This window comes from Arachis hypogaea, chromosome 13 (assembly GCF_003086295.3).
Source record: "Arachis hypogaea cultivar Tifrunner chromosome 13, arahy.Tifrunner.gnm2.J5K5, whole genome shotgun sequence".
Lineage (NCBI taxonomy): Eukaryota > Viridiplantae > Streptophyta > Magnoliopsida > Fabales > Fabaceae > Arachis > Arachis hypogaea.
In genome coordinates this window covers 13661713-13684290 of record NC_092048.1, presented here as the reverse complement: position 1 = coordinate 13684290, position 22578 = coordinate 13661713, and the positions used below count along the sequence as shown (strand labels likewise).

At 31.1% G+C, this 22578-nt stretch overlaps 2 protein-coding genes across 13 annotated transcripts; one reads left to right on the top strand and one right to left on the bottom strand.

Annotated features, from left to right (window-relative positions):
* Positions 1 to 5496: 5496 nt before the first annotated feature.
* On the bottom strand, positions 5497 to 21614 carry LOC112737340 (uncharacterized). Of its 12 annotated transcripts, XR_011870225.1 has the most exons (18): positions 21356 to 21614; positions 21063 to 21140; positions 20771 to 20820; positions 20613 to 20666; positions 20375 to 20427; positions 19902 to 19974; positions 19562 to 19623; positions 18839 to 18907; positions 18573 to 18678; positions 17700 to 17764; positions 17420 to 17520; positions 16692 to 16787; positions 15982 to 16049; positions 15769 to 15814; positions 15111 to 15193; positions 13312 to 13419; positions 8291 to 8324; positions 5497 to 7074 (listed from the first exon to the last, which is right to left on the bottom strand). XR_011870225.1 is itself a non-coding variant. In XM_072213155.1 (16 exons), exons 1-16 carry the CDS (start codon positions 21569 to 21571, stop codon positions 13416 to 13418), a joined length of 1218 nt encoding a protein of 405 aa, XP_072069256.1. In that variant the 5' UTR covers positions 21572 to 21605; the 3' UTR covers positions 13248 to 13415. The 12 variants fall into 12 exon arrangements, 2 of the variants coding, with proteins under 2 accessions (XP_072069256.1, XP_072069254.1); XR_011870227.1 differs by having other exon boundaries at positions 6304 to 8324; positions 15117 to 15193; XR_011870231.1 differs by lacking the exon at positions 5497 to 7074 and having other exon boundaries at positions 8127 to 8324; positions 21356 to 21605.
* Positions 5883 to 8252, top strand: LOC112737341 (protein TEEBE). Its single transcript, XM_025787199.3, has 4 exons — positions 5883 to 6026; positions 6446 to 6680; positions 6824 to 7083; positions 7418 to 8252. The coding sequence occupies exons 1-4, from the start codon at positions 5957 to 5959 to the stop codon at positions 7936 to 7938; spliced, it is 1086 nt and encodes a 361-aa protein (XP_025642984.1). The 5' UTR covers positions 5883 to 5956; the 3' UTR covers positions 7939 to 8252.
* Positions 21615 to 22578: the final 964 nt, after the last annotated feature.

Genomic DNA, 22578 nt, shown 5'->3' with positions numbered 1-22578 from the left:
AACTTTCACCTTAAACATTAAAATACAATGTGCAATACTTAGTTAAAGTTGTTACTAGATAATTTTACCTGTTTGCAAGCGAAAAAAGTCGGGACCGCCAAAAATTGGCGCAAAAAATGGTAGGCGAATCCAAACCCAAGTTAGCAAAAGGGTTAGTGGACCATCAATCTTCTTACAATCGAAATGAGATACCCTACCCAGCGCTCTATACAAATGTGCTAGGCATGTTAATCCCCAACTAAATTCTCTGATCTTGGTAAAGTCGTGAAGCAAAGACAAAAATTTTCAATGCACTATTGCCCCAGACTTGCCTCCAAACAAGGTTGTCCCAAATAATAACATGATGTGACACTTCACATACCTCTAAATGCCATTTTCATCGGTCAAATCCAAACGATATTTGAGATTTCGAAACCACGCGCCAAATTTATGAAACTTCTTCTACAATCTGTCTTCCTAGGTGAAATCATAAACTGGTGCAAACATTCAATCTCTAAGGTAGGTATCATGACTACTCATGGTCACTCCTGTTATTGAAGACCATTTGTCGCAAGAGAATAACAGTCACATCTTCCATTATCACAACACACTCACCAACTAGAAGGTGAAATATATGTGTGTGTTAGGGTGCCACAACCTCTCGATTAGAGCATTTATCATTGCCGATTGACATTGAATTATTTCAATATACAAAACGTGATAAAAACCAGTCTCCTATAAATATTGCTCCACAATAGAATTGTACATATCCAACAATAGTAGGTGGTTACACGTCAACATCTATAAACTCCATAAAATATAGTCAAATATTACATCAAACAAAATTTATCTATAAACAGTAAATAATTAAAATTTTCATTAATTATTTTATATTTAATTATTTTATCACAATTTATAACCTTTAAAACATAATTATTTATTATCATTAACATAATTTAATTATATTTAACAAACTACCATTAATTACTCAAACAATAAAATAAAATTATAATAATAATAATAATAATAATAATAATAATAATAATAATAATAATAATAATAATAATAATATTGTATTATTTCTATTCTATTAATTCACACATATACATAAACAATATATAATAACACAAGACTATCCAAAAATTTTAAATAGTATATTATTTTCAATAATTCTAATATTATTATTAATAATAAATAATTTATTAAATTATTAAGTAATTAATATATTCAATTATTTATTACATTATTTATTCAATTATTCATTAAATAGTTATTTATTTATTAATAAATAATTTATTAAATAATATATCCAAAAATTTTAAACAGTATTTAATTTTATTATTAATAATAAATAACTTATTAAATTAATACTAAATTTAGTGTTAACAAATTAATTAACTAATTAATTTTCACTAAATTCAATTATTGCATTACTGCATTACGTACTGCTAACATATAAATTATTTAACTAATATTATTCAAAAATTTTAAAACTTAACTACAATAAATATATTAAATAAATATCTAATAATTAATTAATTAATTATTAAATTTTAAAAATATCTAACTTTTAATATATATTAATTCTATTTTACATAAAATTTACAATAATAATTTAACTTCTAATAATAATTAATAAAACTTAAATTATCTAAAATATAATTTTAATAATTATTATTAAATAAACTAAAAATATAATACGTGAACAATATTCGCTAACTAAATCCAATAATACATTTTTAACTACTATATATTAACTATCATTTAGTCAGTATAAACAACATTAATCTCTAATATTATTACTAATATTTTTACTGAATAAAAAAAGATAAAACTAATAACTTCCATAATTAGAATAGTTGAGATAATTAACAATATAAAATTTAGAACGATCAATATCTTTAATTTTAAATTTTTTTGGTATTGTGTTGCTGAAATTAAAGTTTTTTTAGAATTTTAAATAAGTGGAAGAAGGTTGAAGAAGAGAGGAGAAGAAAATGAGGGCTTCGGAATTTCTGAAGCAAAGAAAAAGGGATTTGTGAGAGAGAGCTCGGAGAGAAAGGGACTTGAGAGAGAGAGAGAGAAAGCGCTCGCACGTATTTAGCAAGGAAGAGTGACAAGCTGCATGCGTAACATGTGGAACATGCACACAAATCAGATAATTCGATTTGTGTACCTACACTATAAGAAAATTGTTGAATACCGTCAAATTTACCGTAGGATTTAGCGTCGGATGTTAGTGACAGGTTTACTGACAGATTTGACAATAAATTTGTCGGATAAAATGGTTACCGTCAGATTTAATTTTCTGACGATAAATTCGCTTGTAATAATTGGAGAAAAACAAGAAAAATTGGCGCCGAGATTCCCGTGGAATTTACCGTTGGATTTATCCACTGGTAATTCCTGATTAGTTCAACGCTATGTTTTGGTCACTTTTAAAACGTTATCGTCGGATTTTTTCGCCGGTAAATCTGACAGTAATCTTGCCCTAAATTCGAACTGCGAATCCTATCTCTCCTCATTTTCGAACTACTCTCTCTCTCTAACCTTCTCCTCTCTCTGCCCCTCCCCCAAACCACCTCCGGTAGCCCCTCTGTCAGCGTCGACCACTACCAACTATATCCAAAAACTGCGTGAACTCGATTAGGTGCTCTTTGTGACGTTTTGGTTGTCTGTCGCCGCGGTTTTCATTCTCTCGCCACTGCTGTCGTCATCGTTGCTCCTTTAATCGCTGACCTGTGTCTTTCCTCCCTCCTCTAGATAGGTTGTCCTCATCCACTTTCTATTCCATCCTTGTTTTTACTTTATTTTAATTAAAAAACTCCTAACCTCTTTTTGAACCCTAACTATAAACCCTAATTTATGGTGTATGCCTATGTTCCTATTTTATTTTAATTTTGTTCTATTTTTATTAGATTTTAGGGTTTGTTCCGATTTTGTTCTTTTTTCATTCTGATTTTGAGTTTAGGATTTATTCTGGATTCATTATTTTATTTTAATTTTGAAATTTGTGATTTTTGAATTCATTATTTTTTATGATTTTGTTCTAATTTTTCTTAATTTTTTCTATTCTTGATTTTGGTTTTGATTTTGGTTTGTTCTTGATTTTTGTTCAAAGTGTTATTGTGACCTGTGAGGGTTGTCTTATGTGGATGTTGTCGAACTAGGCTATAGTGGCTGGACAACATGACTGAGTGAGATTGTGATTCTGTGAGACCTCTCCTTTACCTCTAATTCAAGTAAGACCTCCTCTTTCTCCCTCTAATTATGACTTCAGTCCCCGCTTTCCTTTTTTTTATTATGTACTTTAATATAGTTCAATAAATATGTTGTACACTTGTGCTATGTTGCTTTCTTTTTTATCTTGTTCTTTGATTTATGAATGTAAGAATGATGATTCTACTGAGTGCTGGATTATTAAAATTCAAAATGATTAATCTTCTTTGCCAAATTAAATTGAATTAGTTTAGTTGAATTTTACTCTGCTATATAAAAAGCATGAAAAGAGATGTGAACTTTTATTCTTTTATATAATAACTTAGGAACATGAGAAATAAAGTCTGATATAAATGTGATTATCCAATTAGATGTCCTATAATCAACAGAGAAGATGGTTTATGCGATTGAAATTATTAGTATTCTGATGATGGAGCTTGATTATTTATTTTGATTGTTTTGATTTTAATATGTTTGTTATTGATGTTGTTGAGTATTTTTTTTTTTTAATTGTTTTGCTAAAGTTAGGCTTAAATCCTGGATCTTTGAATGTGACTGATTCACTGCTAAATAAAATATATATTGGTTTAGTGGCAACTTGTACATTTTGGTGATTCTCACCAAACAAGAACAGTGACCAAGAAACTTGTATATATGGAAATTTGTTTAATTAGCTAATCCACAACAACTAAACTTGTATATATATATGGTCTGAATAATTGAATTTTTGGTTATTGAATTTTTTTAAACTGAATTATTGTGGCCTTGACCTCAATGGTTGAATTTTTGTTATTTTGAATTTTTTTTCTTAACTGCAATATTAAAATTTTGTTATTATATTGAATTTAATTGTTAAATTTTTGTTGTTATACCTTTTTTTTAGTAGAAATGGCATCAAGTGAACCTTCTCCAAAGATCTCCTCCTCCTGCTCATAATAATGAAGATGGTAATGTGGAAGCTTATGAAACTCATGAAAATTTTTTGATAGATAAAAAAAACAATAACTATTAAATGACTTGTTCAGACTTTAGTTAATTAATTGTTCATTGCAGTAATTTAGTTGTTTTATTTACTACTTAAATTTATTTTAATATCATATAAACTTGTTAGTTATGAATTTATGTTTTAATTTGTAAGTTGAGTGATGAATTTGTATTATGAATTGTAACTTTTGACTTATTATAATTTATATTAGTCATGAGTAATTTGATTTATTTAGGATTTATTTCATTATTTGTGAAATTAATTTTTTGTTATCAGATTTTTTATATTTTTATTTTTTAATATATGACGATTAACAATCTTTTTAAAAAATTTAAAATTTAAGTTTACCATTAGATGAATTCGCTGTTATTTATTAATTTAAGTATTAATTAATAATATATTATCCTCGGTTTATAAAAAAAAATCAACAGTAAAAATTATCAATAAAAATTTTTTTACGGTAATTAATGACGAACGAAAAGAACCACCACTAAATAATTACCAACGAAATTTATACCATCAAATTTATTTCAATAATAAATTCGATGGTATTAGACATTTTTTTTTATAATGCTAAATTGGACCATCTCTTCTCTCAATTCGAACGATCTAATTTGTTTATTCGTGACATCACAACGATATTAAATATCCTTTGCTCTAATAACGCGGTGATACACCACTCTTTTACCCCTTTCAAAATTAAAGAGTGACATGTATCATGTCAATATTTGCTGCTGCTGGTAAATAAAAATATGGTGATTGCTATAATGCTTAAAAATATTTGCCTAATTTACTAAAAAGGGTTAAAAGTTAATATTTAATTTTAAAAGTATAAAAATAAATAATTATTAAATATTCAAAAGTTATCATAAAAAATAAGTTAGACAAAAATTAAACACCAAATTATAGGCACCATAGAATTCACCTAAAAATATATAGGACCATGCATCTACTATGCGAAAGGAAATAATGTAATATGGATAGATCTAGTTGGATAACATTAATAGTTGTAGGATCTAGCGAAGAACTAGGCACGAGTAGTGCATGATGAACCTGTCTTTCATTAATAAATACATTAATTTAAGGAAGCGAGTGATCAAAACAAAACCCATGTGGAATGTGGCTACCGTAACCAAAGAAAACACATTGGATTTTATCTTTGAAATTGCAGAGAACACGAAACTACCTTCATTAGTTCCTAACTGGCATATATTATATAAAATGATGTTCGATTATAACATGGGATGAAATCTTTGCATGGAACAAGATACAGTGCAATCAAAATGAGCCTAACCTATATGGCTATTGAATAATGGGGAAAAAAAGATCAGGGTCTATTTGTTATACATTGTGATTAAAAAATAAAAAGGTTCTAGATTAAACTAAACAATAACTGCTAAACAATCCAGAATAATCTAGATTAAACTTAGTTTTTTGAGAAGACCACCAGGTTTTTTTTAACTAAATTAAATTTAATTACAACTTGTTGCACTCAAAATATCAAACATGTTGCATGTCCATAGCATAAAGTATGGAGCCAAACTCGGTTTTGGAAGGTCAAAACTTTAATTAATACAAATCAGGTGTTCCTAAGTGGTATTGGCTATTGGGGCTTTGCATCGTGAATATCAAATATAATTTCAACTTATCAAATTTTTTTTCCACTATATAATGGAGTGAAGCTCCATTTACTACCCTTGTATGTAGAGAGGCTAACCCTCAAACTCTTAGCAACCAAGTCCATTTTTTCTGGTTTCAGCTATAGTTTTTGCAATGACATTGTTCATTTTCAATCTCTGTTTGGCTTTTCTATTTGCTGCTTCAGCTTTTGCCAAGCCAGAAGGTAATAATAATGCTCATATATGATAACCCCATTAATGTGTAGTACTTCATCTTTGTTTAAATCTTTGATCCTAAGCTGATTCTTTTTTCTTTTTGGTGCTTTCTGTTTTTATTCTAATCTATATGCTCCTCGTTTGCAACATGCATTCTCATTATCAGTGTCTGAGAATGAGTGAACACAAAATGGTGTATCTGAGTCTGATGTGTTTGTTGAAACTTGAAATGATTCAATGTGCTTGAATTTGATTATTTGCATCCAATGTAATCAAAGTTGAGAGTTCACTCGTAAACTCGATCTGGGAACTTAGACTTATAAATAAGAGTTTACAAGTTAATTCGAGAGTTTGATAACATTGCTTGCACTTAATTGCCCTGATTCTAAAATTGTGTTTTGCTGCTGTGTCATTTTTTCCCTCACAGTTTACATCCAAAATGGCAACTTTGAGGAGAAGCCAGACCCAAGATTCCTGAAGAAAACAAGAATCATTGGGAAATATTCATTGCCAAAATGGGAGATCAATGGTTTTGTTGAGTATATCAATGGTGGACCACAACCTGGAGGAATGTACTTTCCAGTGACACATGGAGAGCATGCTGTGAGGCTTGGCAATGAAGCCTCAATATCCCAAACCATCAAAGTCATACCTGGTCACTGGTACTTCAATTTTGTGTTCTATATGTGCATAGCTCAAAATGTTATTAGACATTTTAAATTGTGACTAACTTTTCTGTTACCCTATTAACTTTTCTGTTGTCGTGTCGGATTCAATACTCAGTTTTCGTCCTTGTGCGACATAGGTATGCTCTAATACTAGGAGCCTCAAGGACTTGTGCTCAAGATGAAGTTTTGAGAATCTCAGTGCCTCCACATAAGGGTGATGTTCCTCTTCAGACACTTTATAGCCTCAATGGTGATGTTATAGCTTGGGGATTCAAGGCCGCTTCTAATTTCACCAAAGTGACATTCCTCAACCCCGGAGTTCAAGAAGACCCTGCTTGTGGTCCTCTCTTGGATGCTGTTGCCATCAGAGAGTTCATCCCTCCAAAGCCTACAAGAAGTAATGAATACAATTCTGTCCTTAATTGATTATGTATGCTCAAGTTAGGAACACAAACAACAACAAAGTTTTATCCTACTAAATGGAGTCTGCTATATGGATATACGAATCAGACAACAACATATATAGTGTCTTGTCATAAATCATATTGATATTTAGATCATTTATATTTAGATCTCTTTTAGCAGTTTCTTCTAGAGTTTTCTTATGTTTTCTTTGTGCAAAGTTTTGCATAGCAAGTCACATAGGTGATTAGTTAACATTGTTTTGGGAGGTTTTTGTCTTAAACACTTATTTCCTGATCAAACTATAACATGATATGATACTCTTGCAGCTAATTTGGTGAAAAATCCTGGGTTTGAGGAGGGTCCATTCCCAATTTTCAAATCAAACAATGGAGTTTTACTTCCACCTATGCAGCAAGATTATATGTCTCCACTCCCTGGTTGGATTATCGAATCTCTCAAAGCCATAAAGTTCATTGATTCGAAGCATTTTAATGTCCCATATGGGAAGGCAGCGGTGGAGCTAGTTGCAGGAAGGGAAGGTGCCATTGCTCAAATCATCAGAACAGTTCCAAACAAAGTCTACAAGATGGTGTTTACAGTTGGCGACGCAAGGAATGGATGTCATGGATCAATGATGGTTGAGGCTTTTGCCGCGAAAGAGAAACTTCAAGTTCAATTCACTTCTAAAGGAAATGGTAAATTCAAGACTGCAAGTTTCAAGTTCAAGGCAATTGCAAACAGAACCAGAATAACATTCTACAGCTCTTTCTATCATACAAGAATTAATGACTATGGTTCTCTTTGTGGCCCTGTTCTTGATCAAGTCATGGTGTACCCTGTCGCCTAAAGCATTTAACCCTATAATCCTAGCCAGTGAGATTTCTGTGTTGTACAAGTTGTGTGATGATGAATATAATATATATTCTCTAGTTCCCAAAACTATTCAATCTTCTACGTTCATCATACACTTGAAAGATGGCATGCATTGTATTGCAAGTTGAGTTGCATAACCCTGTTCACAAGTATAATTTATATTAAATGTAACTTTTTATTTTATTCTCTCCGATCAATATTCATCTTTTCAATGATGAAGGTAATAAATATGTAATCACCTAAAGTATGGCTTCCTATACAACAAATACATGAAGTTCTGGACTGAATTCTTTAATGTTTCAAGTAATTTTGTGAAGAACTATTACCAGAGTTTTGTTAACCCCCTCATTCTTGTGTAACCTATGTAACAAGAAAGAAAGCAGCTAATTAGGATTATTTTCACAAAAGAATGTGAGAAAAACTTAACAAGACAGGGAAAAATTGAACAGAATGATACAGCAACATGAATAATTTTGTGGAGCAATAAGCTTGTCACTGTTAATTGAAGAATGATGCTTAGACATTTAGCTTAGTTTCACACCAGCATTAAAATTTCTGAACCTTTTAAGGTTCAATAGTGGTCTCATTTCACCTAATTGAAATTGTCGTCTCTCAATCCATTTAGGAATGAGAGATGCAGAAGAAGCAATTTCACATACAACAGTAGCCTTCACCAATTTATAGGATTGCAGACATGGAGTAGATCTACTATGAACTAGACTTCAACTACATCAAAGCATAACAATAACAATAAAAGATAGCAGTATTGAGGGAAAAAAAAAACACTTCTTTTCAGCTCAGTTGAATTGTTTCCATTGAAACAAGATCAAGTAATTACAATTGCAATCACAGTTACAAAGAAGGCGAATTGCACCCAAGTTATGACAAATATTCAACTGGGTCAATTTCAAAAGGTCCTATTAGCCTATTATCCTACACCCCATTAGTCACCTCATTCAAAGACTCTATCTTTCCACCTTATGCTCCCATAATCCTTGATTCTAACCTCAGTCACCACAAACCCATTTGCACAAACACCCCAATTGAAGTGATGAGCCATCTTCATCCAGATCCTCAATACTTGGAAGAATCCTCCTTGTGACTTGAGATTCCTCTGCTGCAGCCTCATCATATATACACTGACCCTCCTGTTTGGTAACTCTTCAAAACACAGAACACAAGCTACATAGTACCATGCCACGAGACAGTAGAGACGAAAGCAAGAACACAATCATATATGTATATATGCAGTCTAATCGGATATAGAGTGGTCGTGCCAGCAGAGAAGCATAGCTATGCATCTTCCACATATGTAGAACCGCGTCTTCTGTTGCTTCACCATCGTAAAACACCGTTTTCTAAGGCTTGTTTTCCGGCGTGGTTGAGAAGATGTAGTAGTGTGAGCGAAGCTAGAGAGAGTCATGGTTACAAAACTGGAAACCTAGAGGGGCAGAGAGAGAGAGAGAGAGAGAGAGAGGTTTTGTTGATTCGGATTTTCAATGGCTACAACAAAACACACGAATTTCTCGGTTATATATAGAGAGGGAAGTGGTAGAAGATGTGGTGGGGTCTAAGACTTGTTTGGCACAGCGTTTTTATATGTTCATGAGGTTGTTCTGTGTGGGACCCACGAGTTTACGTTAACGCCAAGATGTTCACCATGCAATTAAGGTGTTGTATATGTTCCTTGATTTCCTTTCATGTTTCACTATCATACATGCAATTTATTAGTGTGCTTAAATTCTCTATAACGTGATGGGAATATTAGGCAGAAATTCTTAGTATTTTGTAATGATGTCTTGCTGAAATAAGTCAATGATTTTCTATATTGTGTTGTATTGTTTAGGATTGATATGTATATTAAAGCTCTTATAAGCAACTAGACTAAATCAATTATATTATTTAGTATAAATTTAAAAGTATTATATTTTTTTAAGAATTAATTAAATAATATGTAAATTAATATTAAACTTAAAAACTCATTTATAAAAATATTTGTAGTTTGAATATAATTTAATGTAATTATTTAAAAATAAAAAATATACAACAATAGCCTTGTGAAGTTCTCTTTCTTAAATATTAATTCATGTATTTTTTTTAATATTTTTATATAATAAAAAACTTTTATTTATATTTTATCATAAAACATAATTAGTTTTAAGAAGTTAAATTTTTTTATTTATTCGTGTGAATATTTTTTATAACAAATCATTCGAATTTTAAAAATCAAATTATATTTGTTTTGTTGATATTTTTCAAGTAGATAGTGTAATTTTTGAAGGTTTTTTTAGTGTATTTGAAGATAATTAAAAAAAATTAGAAAAAATAATTGAAAAAATAATAATACAAAAAAATGTAATATAATATTATAAATATATTTTATTAATCATGATATATTATAATATACGTACAATAAATAAATATTAATATGTCATAAGTTCATTTTATAATAAATTTGTATTACTTTTTATATAATAAAAATATATAGATCAAACCAATGAATATTATTCTTAAAAATATTTAATTTGGATTTTTTTTTTTACCAAAATATGAGACTCGAACCCACAACCTCTTAATTGAGTATAGGGACATTTGAATTATTACTCATTGGCGCAAAATTTGGAAAGATATGTGACTCGAACCCGCGACTTCTTAATTGAGTATAGAAAATCTATGCCATTTGAGCTATAACTCATTGGCAATTCGGACTTTTTTCATTACCTTAAAAGATAATATTTTTTATGATGATTAAAATTAGATGATATTACATATTTAAATTATATGATTATTTATTTGAAGATAGATATCAAACTTTCGTTTGAAAATAATAATTAAAATACAAACATATATTATATTAAAATATTAAACCGTTTAATCAAATATATTAAATTATTTAAAAAAATATAATTTACTATTACAGTTGTTAAATAATGAATACATTGTATAAAAAAGTAAGTTGTATTATTTTAATGAAATAAATGAAAGAAAAAAGGGGTAACAACAAGCAAAAGCAAAATTTGCTGCAAAGTTCGATTCAGTTGAGACTGGTCTAGAAGGAAGATGTTCTAGTAAGCCTGAAGCAGGAGAGGAAGAATCAAATTTGGTCAAAAAGGCAGAGGGGAAAGTTCCAAGAATGACAAGGACCATACCATATTAACATTACAGAGCCAATTAAATGAAATTAACCATTGAGAAACTTAAACTAGTAGACTCCGTGTGGGGTTACAAACGTTCAATTGCAACCAACTCAAACTGAACCACCCCACGTGGCACCCTTGTCCATATTCAAGCACGTTTTTCCTAATTAAAAATAGTAATTAAAAAAAGTGAGATTTATAGAACTTTTGTTACAGTGCCTAAATTATTTAATTTTTCTTTTAAAATAAAAAATAAAATATCTAAAATAAAAAATAAATTATATAAAATTTATTAAATATTATTTATTTATTTATTTTAGTAACTTAAGTACAAAGTTATAAACACCATAGTATCCCCTTAAAAAAAATAGAGGGGACGGGAGAAGAGAATAAAGCCTGTGTGTGATACCAACTGCAGTTGCAAGTATATGTGGTCACCAAGTTGGGTTGGATTTTTGGATTTTATTCTCATGGGTCAACATTGGTGGATATCAGGGGGAAGTTGTGTGAATTTGGTGGCTTTGGCGGCCTATTTGTTCTCCTAGCTCATACATAGTTTGGGATAAGATTGAGATATGCCCTATCAACCCGCCCATTCGGCATCGACCCATCACTTATTCTTTCCACTTTTAACTATTTCACCCATTTTGTGCCAAAAAAAAAAAATCACCCATGGTTTTGATTTTTGAAGTAATGTTTAGAGAAAAGGATAAATAAGTCCCTTACTTCTCGTCTTTTAGATATTTTTATCCTTAACCATTGAAAAATACTTTTAAGTCCCTGACCTTCACAAAATTTGGACGGATCAGTCCCTGAAGAAGGCATTTGGACGGAGAGACTGATCCGTCCAAATTTTGTGAAGGTCAGGGACTTAAAAGTATTTTTCAATGGTCAAGGACGAAAATGTCTGCGGAACAAAAGGTCAGAGACCTATTTGTCCTTTTCTCTAATATTTAAAATGGTTTTTGCATTTCTGCAAGAGAATCAAAATAGTTTTTTACTTCCATAAATAATACGGTTCCGCTACGTTACCAACAATATATCTGCCAACTTCTGCTAACTCTTATTTATAATTATGTTTTATGGAAGTGTGTTCGTAGATGTGTCTAATAAAAATGTCTTTTTTATAGCTGTGTTTAATAGAAGTGTCTTTATAGATATATTTTCTGGATGTGTCTCTTTATATATATATATTTAAAATATATTAATTATTAGACATATCCACGTTCCATGAAACACAATTATAAATAAGAATTGACAGAAATTGACAGATAATATTGGTACCCTATACTTTTCCATAATCAAATAAGTTTCTTAGATTTTTTTTTCTGAATTTCTTTTTGTCTCTAATCCAAATTTCTGTTAATGTAGTGTCGACTTGAATTGTTAAGTGCCAACATAATATCCAACAATAGAGTGACGTACATATGTTAATTTTTAAATTGGTTGATATGTTAATTTTTAAATTACCATGTTTATCAACCTAACTTACAGTGAATTGACGTAGTATCTAGAAAAAAATTGACTCTTTCTTTTGTCACACTCCTCACACACCACACTTCTATGGGTTGCTGTATTTCACTACCAGAATTTCAAATCCTAGTGTAGTTTGATGGGTGATCAACAAATCCTTCATCTTGTAAAAAAAAAAAAAAAAAGAAAACCATCTTTCCCCAGCTTCAGCTGCTAGGGGAAAATTTATGATTACATGTCAACCTTTTGATTGGCGAGATAGTCGGGTCGGAAAGTTGAAAGGAACTTTATAGTACATTTAACATAATCGAATTCTATCCACAGCCCCATATTCTGTAACCCCACTAGTTATAAAATTATGGAGCCCCTTAGATGATACAAGATTTTGGATTTATTCTTTTTCTAATCTTTTAACGAGAATTCACTTTAAAGGTCACTAGAAAGTATTTGACAGTATCAGTTATTTCACTTATTTGATTGATATATTCCCTGGACTTTTATATCCCATGGCCGGCATCCTTTATTGAGGTGACGATTAACCACTAAGTCCAGCCCCCACTGCATAGTTCATACTAGTTAGTCTCATTAGGTAGACATGCCTTGTCTTTTATTGTTATTTTTTGAGAAAAAAATAGGGGAAAGGGGGGGGGGGGGGGGGGGTTGAGACATCTGATTTGCTTGGTGCATGCAAAAGGAAAACAGTGCTCACAAATTGAAGCATATGCAATTAATCTTACCAATTTTTAATTAGAAGTTGCTATCCTCTGAATATATTAAATTATCTATATGTCGTCGTCTCTCCTGTCCGAAGTGGCGAAGTTCGATCTTTCGGCCACAGCTTTTACCTGCAGATTCATTGTTTATAATTATATTGGGGTATAACTGACCTACCCTCCTTATTGGCTTAAGAATAGATGCTTCTGCTAATATCAACTAAAAAATAATATATTATAGTTCCGTGTATAGCTGGGTGTATGTTTCTATAGCCGTCTAACAAGAAAAATACGGCTAATTTTTTTGGTAATGGATTCCATTGCATGTTTTTTACTGTTATGGACTATTGTCCTGATTTTAAATTTTTAATAGATATGGAGACATTTTTCTTTTTAAATAACAATCTACAAATTGAAGACTCAAAATTATAGAGAAGAAAATACTTAAGATCCGATTTGGAAGTTGGTGAATTTAAATTAAAATAATAAACAATTTGGATTCTCTATATTGTGTGACCAGATTTTTTTTTTCTAAAGTTTGGAGCAAATTGATGGGTCAATTTTGTGGTTAAAAATCTTAAATCGAACGCTCCAATTTGTTAATAACCGTCTTTCACACTCCAAAATAACACACAACCCCAATAAGAATAGATAACACCTCTGTTTTCTAAATATGAAAATTAAAAAGCGAAAAAATGCTAAACATTATCATAATTTATTGTTTTTAACTATTACTTAACCATCAACATACTTTATCTTATACTTTTAAATATTAATGACTAATTAATAGTAAAAAATAATAAATTCTGATGATCATAGCATTCTTCGTTAAATAATTTCTTTTCCCGGATAAGGGATGCTACAAATTTTGATGATTTTTTAACGGTGTATTTCAAAGTGATTATAATTGTGATAATGATATCGATTATAAAATTTCAATAATACTTAAAAGATATAATTAAAATTATATTTTGATTTTATAAAATAAAAATATAATTAAAATAAAAAATATTATTAATATAATTTTCATTATATTTTTTAGATATTACCAAAATTTAAATAATTACCATATCACTATAATCATAGCACAGTAAAATTCTTCTTTTCTAACTAGTCCATATCTAAGAAGAGTAATGGAAATTTTAGGCCATTAAAGAAATGCTACCTTATTTTTCTTTTCTCTCTTTTTCACTCCAGCATAGTAGCTTCTCACATTCCCCTAAAACAACATCTAAATACACGGGCTATGTTTCTGCCCCCGAGTTATGTGCCTATTCCAGATTTCCAGTTAGTTTTGGAAATATTTTTCTTGAATCCAGGAGGCAAAATGAATCTTCCTTTTCGTTTTCCTTTGATTTTGCTATTCTCCAATAGCAATAACATCTTTACATTTTATCCATATATATATATATATATATATATATATATATATATATATATATATATCTTTAAAATTTTATTTTTCATTTTTTTCCTTTTCTCTTACACTACACAGTCACACACTGAAAAGGTTCTATATTCCACTCTTGAGATTTGGACTTCGATGCAACTTGATGAGAAACCTACAAATCTTTTATCTGTGCCAAGACTCAGCTGCCTTTACAAATTTATTTATGTCACTCCCTCGGATTAACAGTTTTTCAATATGAGACCCCCAACGCCCAATTACTTCAAGTAGCCTAGTAGGTTATTGTGAAATGAATAGTTTATCGGATCACTAGCAGCTAACGAACCAGAGCAAAATGAAGCAACTAGATGTGAAATATAAATATAACAAGACAGGAGTTTGATTAAAAATCAACATCAATGGTTAAGATATAAACCTTTACTTTTTCCGGTGGTAATATTTGTCAAGCAGTATCTCTGAATACTCTCCAAAAGTAAGGGCAGCATTTGATGCAATGAGCTGGAAAAAAAATGGAGAAAATATATTAGGCGGAATACTAATTACATATTTTAGAATCGACTATACTACGTGTACACCAAAATCAGCCACTACTCCACTAGTATAAAATACATGTTGAAATACAAAATACACATTGAAAATAAACTAAACCACACATGTATTTATACACAAATATAAAGTGACTGATTTTGGTGGCTAATTTTAGTGTACAAATAGCATTTTTGTTTTAGAATCCATATGTTATATAGAATGGATTGATTTGTAGTTTATTTAAACAGAGAACATCATCAGTAACCCACAAATATAGCTTTGCCACTTTCCCGCCATAGGTAGAACTCAAAATGTTCAACGACTGACCCCATATGAATAATTTTGTTGTCTTACATGCACTCTACACAAACCATACCCAGTACTTGCAAATAATACAATCACATTGCAGAGAATCTTTTTTTTTTTTATTATTTTAAATGTGTATTTTTTAATCAATATTTACTCAGATATCGTATTGTGTAATGGTGCATGGTTTTGTAGTCCTACTGAAGGTGAAATAAGGCTCATGACTCAGGAATGCATACCTCTTTATGGATATGAACTTCCTCAGGAAAACTGAGTCTTTCGTCCCTGAAAGGCATAGTATTAATATTATATCTTACTATAAAATTGAGCTCAGATCCATAGTTTTCAATCCTTTCATGTTAGCATGACTATCATGTGTGTATGACTGAAGATCAGCGCAAAACATCATCAAAGCAACAGAAAGTTCTTGCATTTCTTTTCAGATAACATACCAGTCAGGTTGCATGAATAATGCAAATGTTGATCGCTCAATTCCAGAAGTGTCCTTCCCCTTAGGAGCCTAAAAGTATTTAAAAGGAAAAAAAAAAATTTATCAGAAAGATACCGATAGAAATAGAATCAGAAAGGTCAACATAGCAAGAGTTGAACAAAAGTTCTGATTTGAGAAAATCTAGACAAGATCAAGCTATAAGATACATATCAACGATACAGGATGCTCAATTTATGAACATCAAGGGAAAAGCTCACTTTTTTAATTCATCTATGAACATTATTAATTACTATTTGTCATACTCGGTAGAGAAGAGGCATCAAAAACATATAAGATACAACAGGCCAAGCAAACCAATGTCATCTAGTGTCCCACCCAATATGCTTTAAAAGAGAATAATTGTAGTTCATTCGTTAATGCTCAAATAAACTTCATAAGGTATTACTTAATACATATATTCTCTAACATTTATATTAACTAATAAGTTAAGGAACCTGGCAAACCCTGCAGAAGAAAATAATACCAAGAGAACTGATTGTCATACCACATCAACAACTAGTACTGAGAACAAGAAACCTACAATTTGAGGTCTGAAAAGAAAAGGAATCTACATACATAAATTGAGAAAACAGGATGACAACTGCATATGCTACAAGTATTCAACCAAACTAACATAACAGTTCTGCACAGTTCTGGAAGTTTTTCAATTACCTGCACACAATGAGGGGTTGCGCAAAGATAACCACCAGAAAGTATTTCAGTTGTTTCACCAATTTGGTAAGCTATATCATCTTTTCCATAGACAACCTAAGAATTAAAACAATAGTAAATACATTGAACCAGAGATAAAGATACCGTGCTTAAATCTTTATCAATTTGGACTTTGCAATATTAGTTTTTTTACCAGTTTAGACACTCAACATGGCTGTTCCTAACAGTTATTTTTCCTTCTATAACAAAACGAGAAAAACATACATGCAATGTTCTATTTGTCCTTAGTTGCAGGTTTTGTGTAATATATTGAACGTATCAATCCTTGAACATTAAGGAAAGGCCCTAAATTGGAATCCTAAAAGTTTTTAAGGATATTCAACAAGTGCACAGGAATTTTATAACATTGCAGTCAGTTGACATCACATGTTCTAATGTATTTGATACTTTTAAAGTACATCATCCATTCCAAAGATACAATGCATCTAAAACCATGTCATAGAAATTTAAAAGACTAAATCTTTCAAACATTATCAGAAAGGTGACATTTTAATTTCAACAGATTAACATATTTGAAAATTTTACATGTTGACTGAATGAGGAGGATGGGATATTTATGTGAAAGAAAGATGAACCAATAAAAAATTTTGTGGTCGCAATCGTGAACATTTCTTATCATTAGCATTAAAATAATCTAGTGTTACTTGAAACTCCATAAGAGTGTATACTTTGACGATTTGATCACTTCTTGTTCGGATATAAAGGCCGGCAGCACTATCAGGGCAAGGTATCTCTATACCATCTCTCATAAACATACCACAGGTCAGACCTACACAATGAATTGAAATGGGAATTAAACAAATTGACAACGCATAAAGAAACATAACAACGGACCTTGCAATATATTCATCTTTATATCCATGGACATTTCTATTGTTTCAATTTAACTAGAGGAATATAAGAAAAGCACAACCCATATATGAAATGTGCTAAACTGATAACAAGAACCTGTCAATGAACCATGGTCTGTATGCCATCCACACCAAGAAGAGATAGAGTTACCATCTTGGATGCTGTAACAAGTCATTTGGAAGTTGGAACTTGTTAGTATACTATCATGCATGCCTATGCAAAAGGATAGAAGAATATTAGAATAGAAATGTTTTCTATATTCAGGTATCATCATATTACCTCATAATGAAAATAGATTCAACTATTTTGAAAGAGTTAATATTTAATGAACATTTCCTTTACTATGTATGGCTATAATGTTTGCACAAGTCAATGAACTTGTAGCTCAAATGGCACAAGTCATTTAAGACTCCGTAAAATGATTATGGCAGACATTCTATCATCCATAGAACACAATTTCAATTCTAAAAAGAGGTATATTTCTTAAAAAAATAAAGATATCAAACTTAACTTTTAAAAATTTATATTAGTCATGTGAAAACAAGGATCGTTTAAATACTTTTTATCTGAACCAGGAAAAGAGAAAGTCTAAGTGACCAACAGGTTTTTAGCCAACTTTTTCTTTATGTTGCCTACAAAATTGTTGATCATGTAGCATGACTCCTTTAAGACAGAATATTTGGAAGTCTTGAGATAGTGATGTCTATACTTTTCAGAAAGATACTCGAGGACTGGATTCTTCCTGTCATAAACAGGCACTAGAATTTCTTGCTATGGTCGGGGGGGGGGGGTGGGGGGGATAATATTCCTTAGAAATATCAAAGAAAAATAATTATTGGACCAAATTTCTAGTATTTGTCTGTCATAATAATTATGATAAATTTCAAAACAAAGCTTACAAGTTGGATCGGATATTGACATTGAACTATTACAATACGCAAAAGAAAAGACGGTTTAAATCAAAATTACCCTTGTTGTGAAGGAAAATAATACAGCAAACGTCCTTTGTGACAGCGGGAGCGATGAAGTATTGGTTTCAGACCTTCATCCTTGTTGATTTTCTTCCCTTTAGATACTGAGAAGTGAGAACGAACAATGCTTAATATAGGTAAGCAACTAGGTTAAGAGCAAAAAATAGTCCAATTCCAACATTACTCATGGAATACAAAGCTAAGTAAATACCACAAACCATACAAATTTAATTATCACAAGCCATACAAATTTAATTATCTTACCATATTGATCGCAATGATATGCCAACATCAATCCAACATCAAACATGAGCTTCCCAAGAGCTTTGAAAGCTACACATCAGAAACAAATAAGCAGTGAACATGTAATCAATCATGTTCTCTAGCAAAACATAAAGATCAAATAAACTATAATAATATATTGTCATTATCTAATGTCATCAAGTTGTGGAAATCGGAAGTAGTAAAACATCATATTCTTAATCTTCTAATTCTAGATTCAAAATCCATTAATCAAGGGGACAAAAAACAACCCTAAGGATTGCTACTACTTTCGCGTCCAAAGCTTTAACATCCTAATAATCTTTTACCAATACAGGATGGAAACATTGTAGAGAAGATCACTAACGGGCATCATTCATAGGCAAGAATATTTTCAGGTTCGGAACAACTGACCACTCAACATGCCTGGAAATAATCTTACCAGGAATTCCTTTTTTCAGTAAATATTTCTTCAAATAATCAAACACAATTACACAAAGTGTGTACAACAAAGTAAGAATTTAAATATCTGCTGTATACTTAAAGGGAGCCACACACCCATTAAAAAAAAACTGACAAAAGATAAATAAAAACAAATGAGAATACATAAGTTGCTTGTTGCATGTACACAGGAAAGGAAAATTTATATGACACATCAACCTATAAACCTAGGCATCAGAAAACAAAGATTATAAATGCAAAATCTGATCAGGCTTCAGGCCATACCCACTTCGAGTTCTGGTAGTGCACTGCTGGGCCATATATTTGATCCACAATATGATGGATACCTACAGAAAACACAAATCTAAGGAAATGTGTATGATCATAGGATACAGAATTGCCAACGCTTCCATTTTTAACTTGGGATCTATGAGTGTAGCTGTAGATAGGCATCAACCTTAACTGAATTGCAAGTTATAAAGCAAAAAGAGCTTATTGACTGAGGTATAAATTATCTAAAAGTGAGAATGTCATATATCTAAACAATGAACTATTCCCCTGTAAAAAGTAATTGAATTATAGTAGAGAAAATTTTCAATATGACAAGTGAATTCATCCACATTACCGTTGAATCAAAGATGGCTCTGATGTGGGAGTATCATGAATGGGATTGGCATAGAAAGATCCTTTCAATAGATCTGCACTCAGGGAAGAGAAAGTTAGGTTTAAAAAAAAGTGCCTCACTTAATAATGCAGATTACTATCCCATTTTCCAAAATGTATGCCTTGAACTAAATTCTACATTTCCAAATTCACAGACTTCCAAAGTTTGTTTAAACTGCTTTTGTTTTTTTAACTTCCTGGAGATAGAAAAACGAATTTTATGAAGGAGTAAAAGGGAAAGTGCATCAAACAGGCAGGATAAGTAAGCAACAGGTTTGCCCAAATAACCATGCATTTCTGAAATGGAAACATTCATATTGCAATTGGTAAAAATGCCCGGGAGAAGCCAAAAGCAAAATTGTATCCCAAAGCAAATTTATATCTTCCCAAAGAGAGTACATCGAAGAACTTATATCAAATAGATGAAAGATCTACCAGGCTTTCCAGTTTCAAGTTTCTCTTTCCCATGACTCCAACCAAAATTGTACCTAATAATTCATGGTGGATAGATGAAGAACAAGTCATTTGTTGCTTTAAAAGTTTCATGTACAGGGCAGTGGAGTAGTGCGAAAATACAACAATATATTCAGGGTCATAGAATGAAGCAGAATATGTATGTGAAGTGAAAATTTAGTAGTAAGAACTAAGAAGTCTTAACTACTGAGTAACTTACCTACTATGAGGGTCCTCAAGGTCCTCTTTCACTTCTTTAGGAAGATTGGCCAATCTGACAAAAGGAGATGAAAATGTTAGCAAACTAAATTGCTTCTGATTACCACCTTCGATGTATTAAATCTACACTAATGCACCAGTGCAACATGCAAAAGATACCTTGGAGCAAGACGCAGAAGATTTGCACGCAACGAAGGGTATCCCGGAACCTATAATCAATTCCAACAAAATACTTACAATAACACAAATGTGACACAGCAGTACTTATTATGGCCAAGCTAAGTGTTAACAAGTGATGCATTAGGATACAGAATTAACTTCTTGATTTATTCAATAATATCCATAATTCATCACATCAATAAATTCAGAGAACTGTGATTTACGGTTACGGATGCTTGAAACAATAAATAAAGAACAAACAAGTCAAATGCAACATCAGGAACACACATACATCGGTGACGGAGAGGATCCCCAATCCATTGCGTCCGAATCCTTCATCAATCTTCAACGACAAGTCGGAGTTCTTATCCTGTTACAACAAGATCAAGTAACAACCACAGAATCAAATAAACAAACGCATCGCCAGAAAGATACACGCATTACCAAAACACCTATACCGGAAAAATCCTTAAGCGCCAAGGATCAAACACACGCAACATCATGAACATGCATCATAGCGATTTTCAGCTCAATTCCATTTCAGATTGTTAGAGAGAGAGAGAGAGAGAGAGAGAGAGAGAGTACTTTGAGCTGAGAGAAAGGAATGGAAACAGTGGTGAGAATCGGGAAGGAGGATTGAGATTCGGATTCGGAGGACACGGTGGTTTTGGCGCATAGAATCTGGCGGGAACGATACCGTTTTGAGAAGTGGTAAGTGCTAAGGCTGTGGTGGTGGTGTGAGCGGGTTTTGGAGAGAAGGAGGGAGGTTGAAGAGGTCATCAGGTGTGAGTGGGAACTCATTTTTCTACTATGATTCTCAAATTCAAAATCCCACGCTATACTATTTGTCTTTCAGCCTTTAAAAGGAGCTAGGTTTTTTTTTGTGTCTAAATAAGGAAAGAAACAAAGCAAAAACTATCCTAAATCCGAGCAGATCATTTGTTAGAGATCAACACCAGACCAAATAACATGATTAGAGTTATTCTTGGTATTGTATTTAGTGCATGTTTGGGCGCCATTATTTTGTTAAAAAAAGATCTTTTTTCAATGAAAAAATATCTTTTTTTATTTTTTAACGTGTTTGGCAAATTTCTAGTAGTAAAAGTAAAAGCACTAGTAAAATAAAAAAAAGATCTTTTTTGAGAAGCTGTAATTTACATCTTTTTTTAAAAGATCTTTTTTCCTTAAAAAAAAGATGTTTTTCGTGTAATAAATGAACAAAAAAGTACTTTTATATTGTTATACCCAAACATAATTGATAGATAAAAAGACCTTTTTACATGAGATATCAAAACATAAAATTACTTTTACTTCTCTATAAGATCTTTTAAAAAAAGATAACTTAAAAAAAGATCTTTTCTCAAAAGCTCACCCAAACAAGCCCTTAGTCATCTAATCCGCAGCTCTATTTGCTTCTCGGGACACTCATTCAACGTGAACAAGCCAAGGACGAGATAAAGCTAAGGAGCTAGGGTTAAAACTGAGTCGAGTTATACCAAAATTTTTTTTGGTGACTGAGTTATACCAAATTTAAGTTCGTACGAAAATTAAGTTTAGTTTATAGTTTAACTCATTAATAATTAAGTCTATTTCATAAGTTTAAGTTTGACTCAACAAAAATTCATGAGTTAGTTCAAATAATAAAAATATAATCTATAATTTTATATCAAAAAATTATAACTTATATATATTAAAAAAATTAAAAAAATAAATTGTATATATTATATATCTATTAATTATAGATTTTTTATTTATGTCCTACGTTAAAATTATATAAAAATAATTACTATAAAATTTTAAATCATTAA

Bases quoted from the DNA above. Each gene is read 5' to 3' on its own strand.
- LOC112737340 (XM_072213153.1), bottom strand. From the start codon at position 21,571: ATGAGTTCCCACTCACACCTGATGACCTCTTCAACCTCCCTCCTTCTC. The intron at 18,908-19,561 runs GTATGGCCTGAA...TCTGATGTGTAG, and splicing joins ACTACCAGAACTCGAAGTGG to CTTTCAAAGCTCTTGGGAAG. The intron at 18,679-18,838 runs GTAAGATAATTA...CTCACTTCTCAG, and splicing joins ATATCATTGCGATCAATATG to TATCTAAAGGGAAGAAAATC.
- LOC112737341 (XM_025787199.3), top strand. From the start codon at position 5,957: ATGACATTGTTCATTTTCAATCTCTGTTTGGCTTTTCTATTTGCTGCT. The intron at 6,027-6,445 runs GTAATAATAATG...TTTCCCTCACAG, and splicing joins AGCTTTTGCCAAGCCAGAAG to TTTACATCCAAAATGGCAAC. The intron at 6,681-6,823 runs GTACTTCAATTT...TGTGCGACATAG, and splicing joins AAAGTCATACCTGGTCACTG to GTATGCTCTAATACTAGGAG.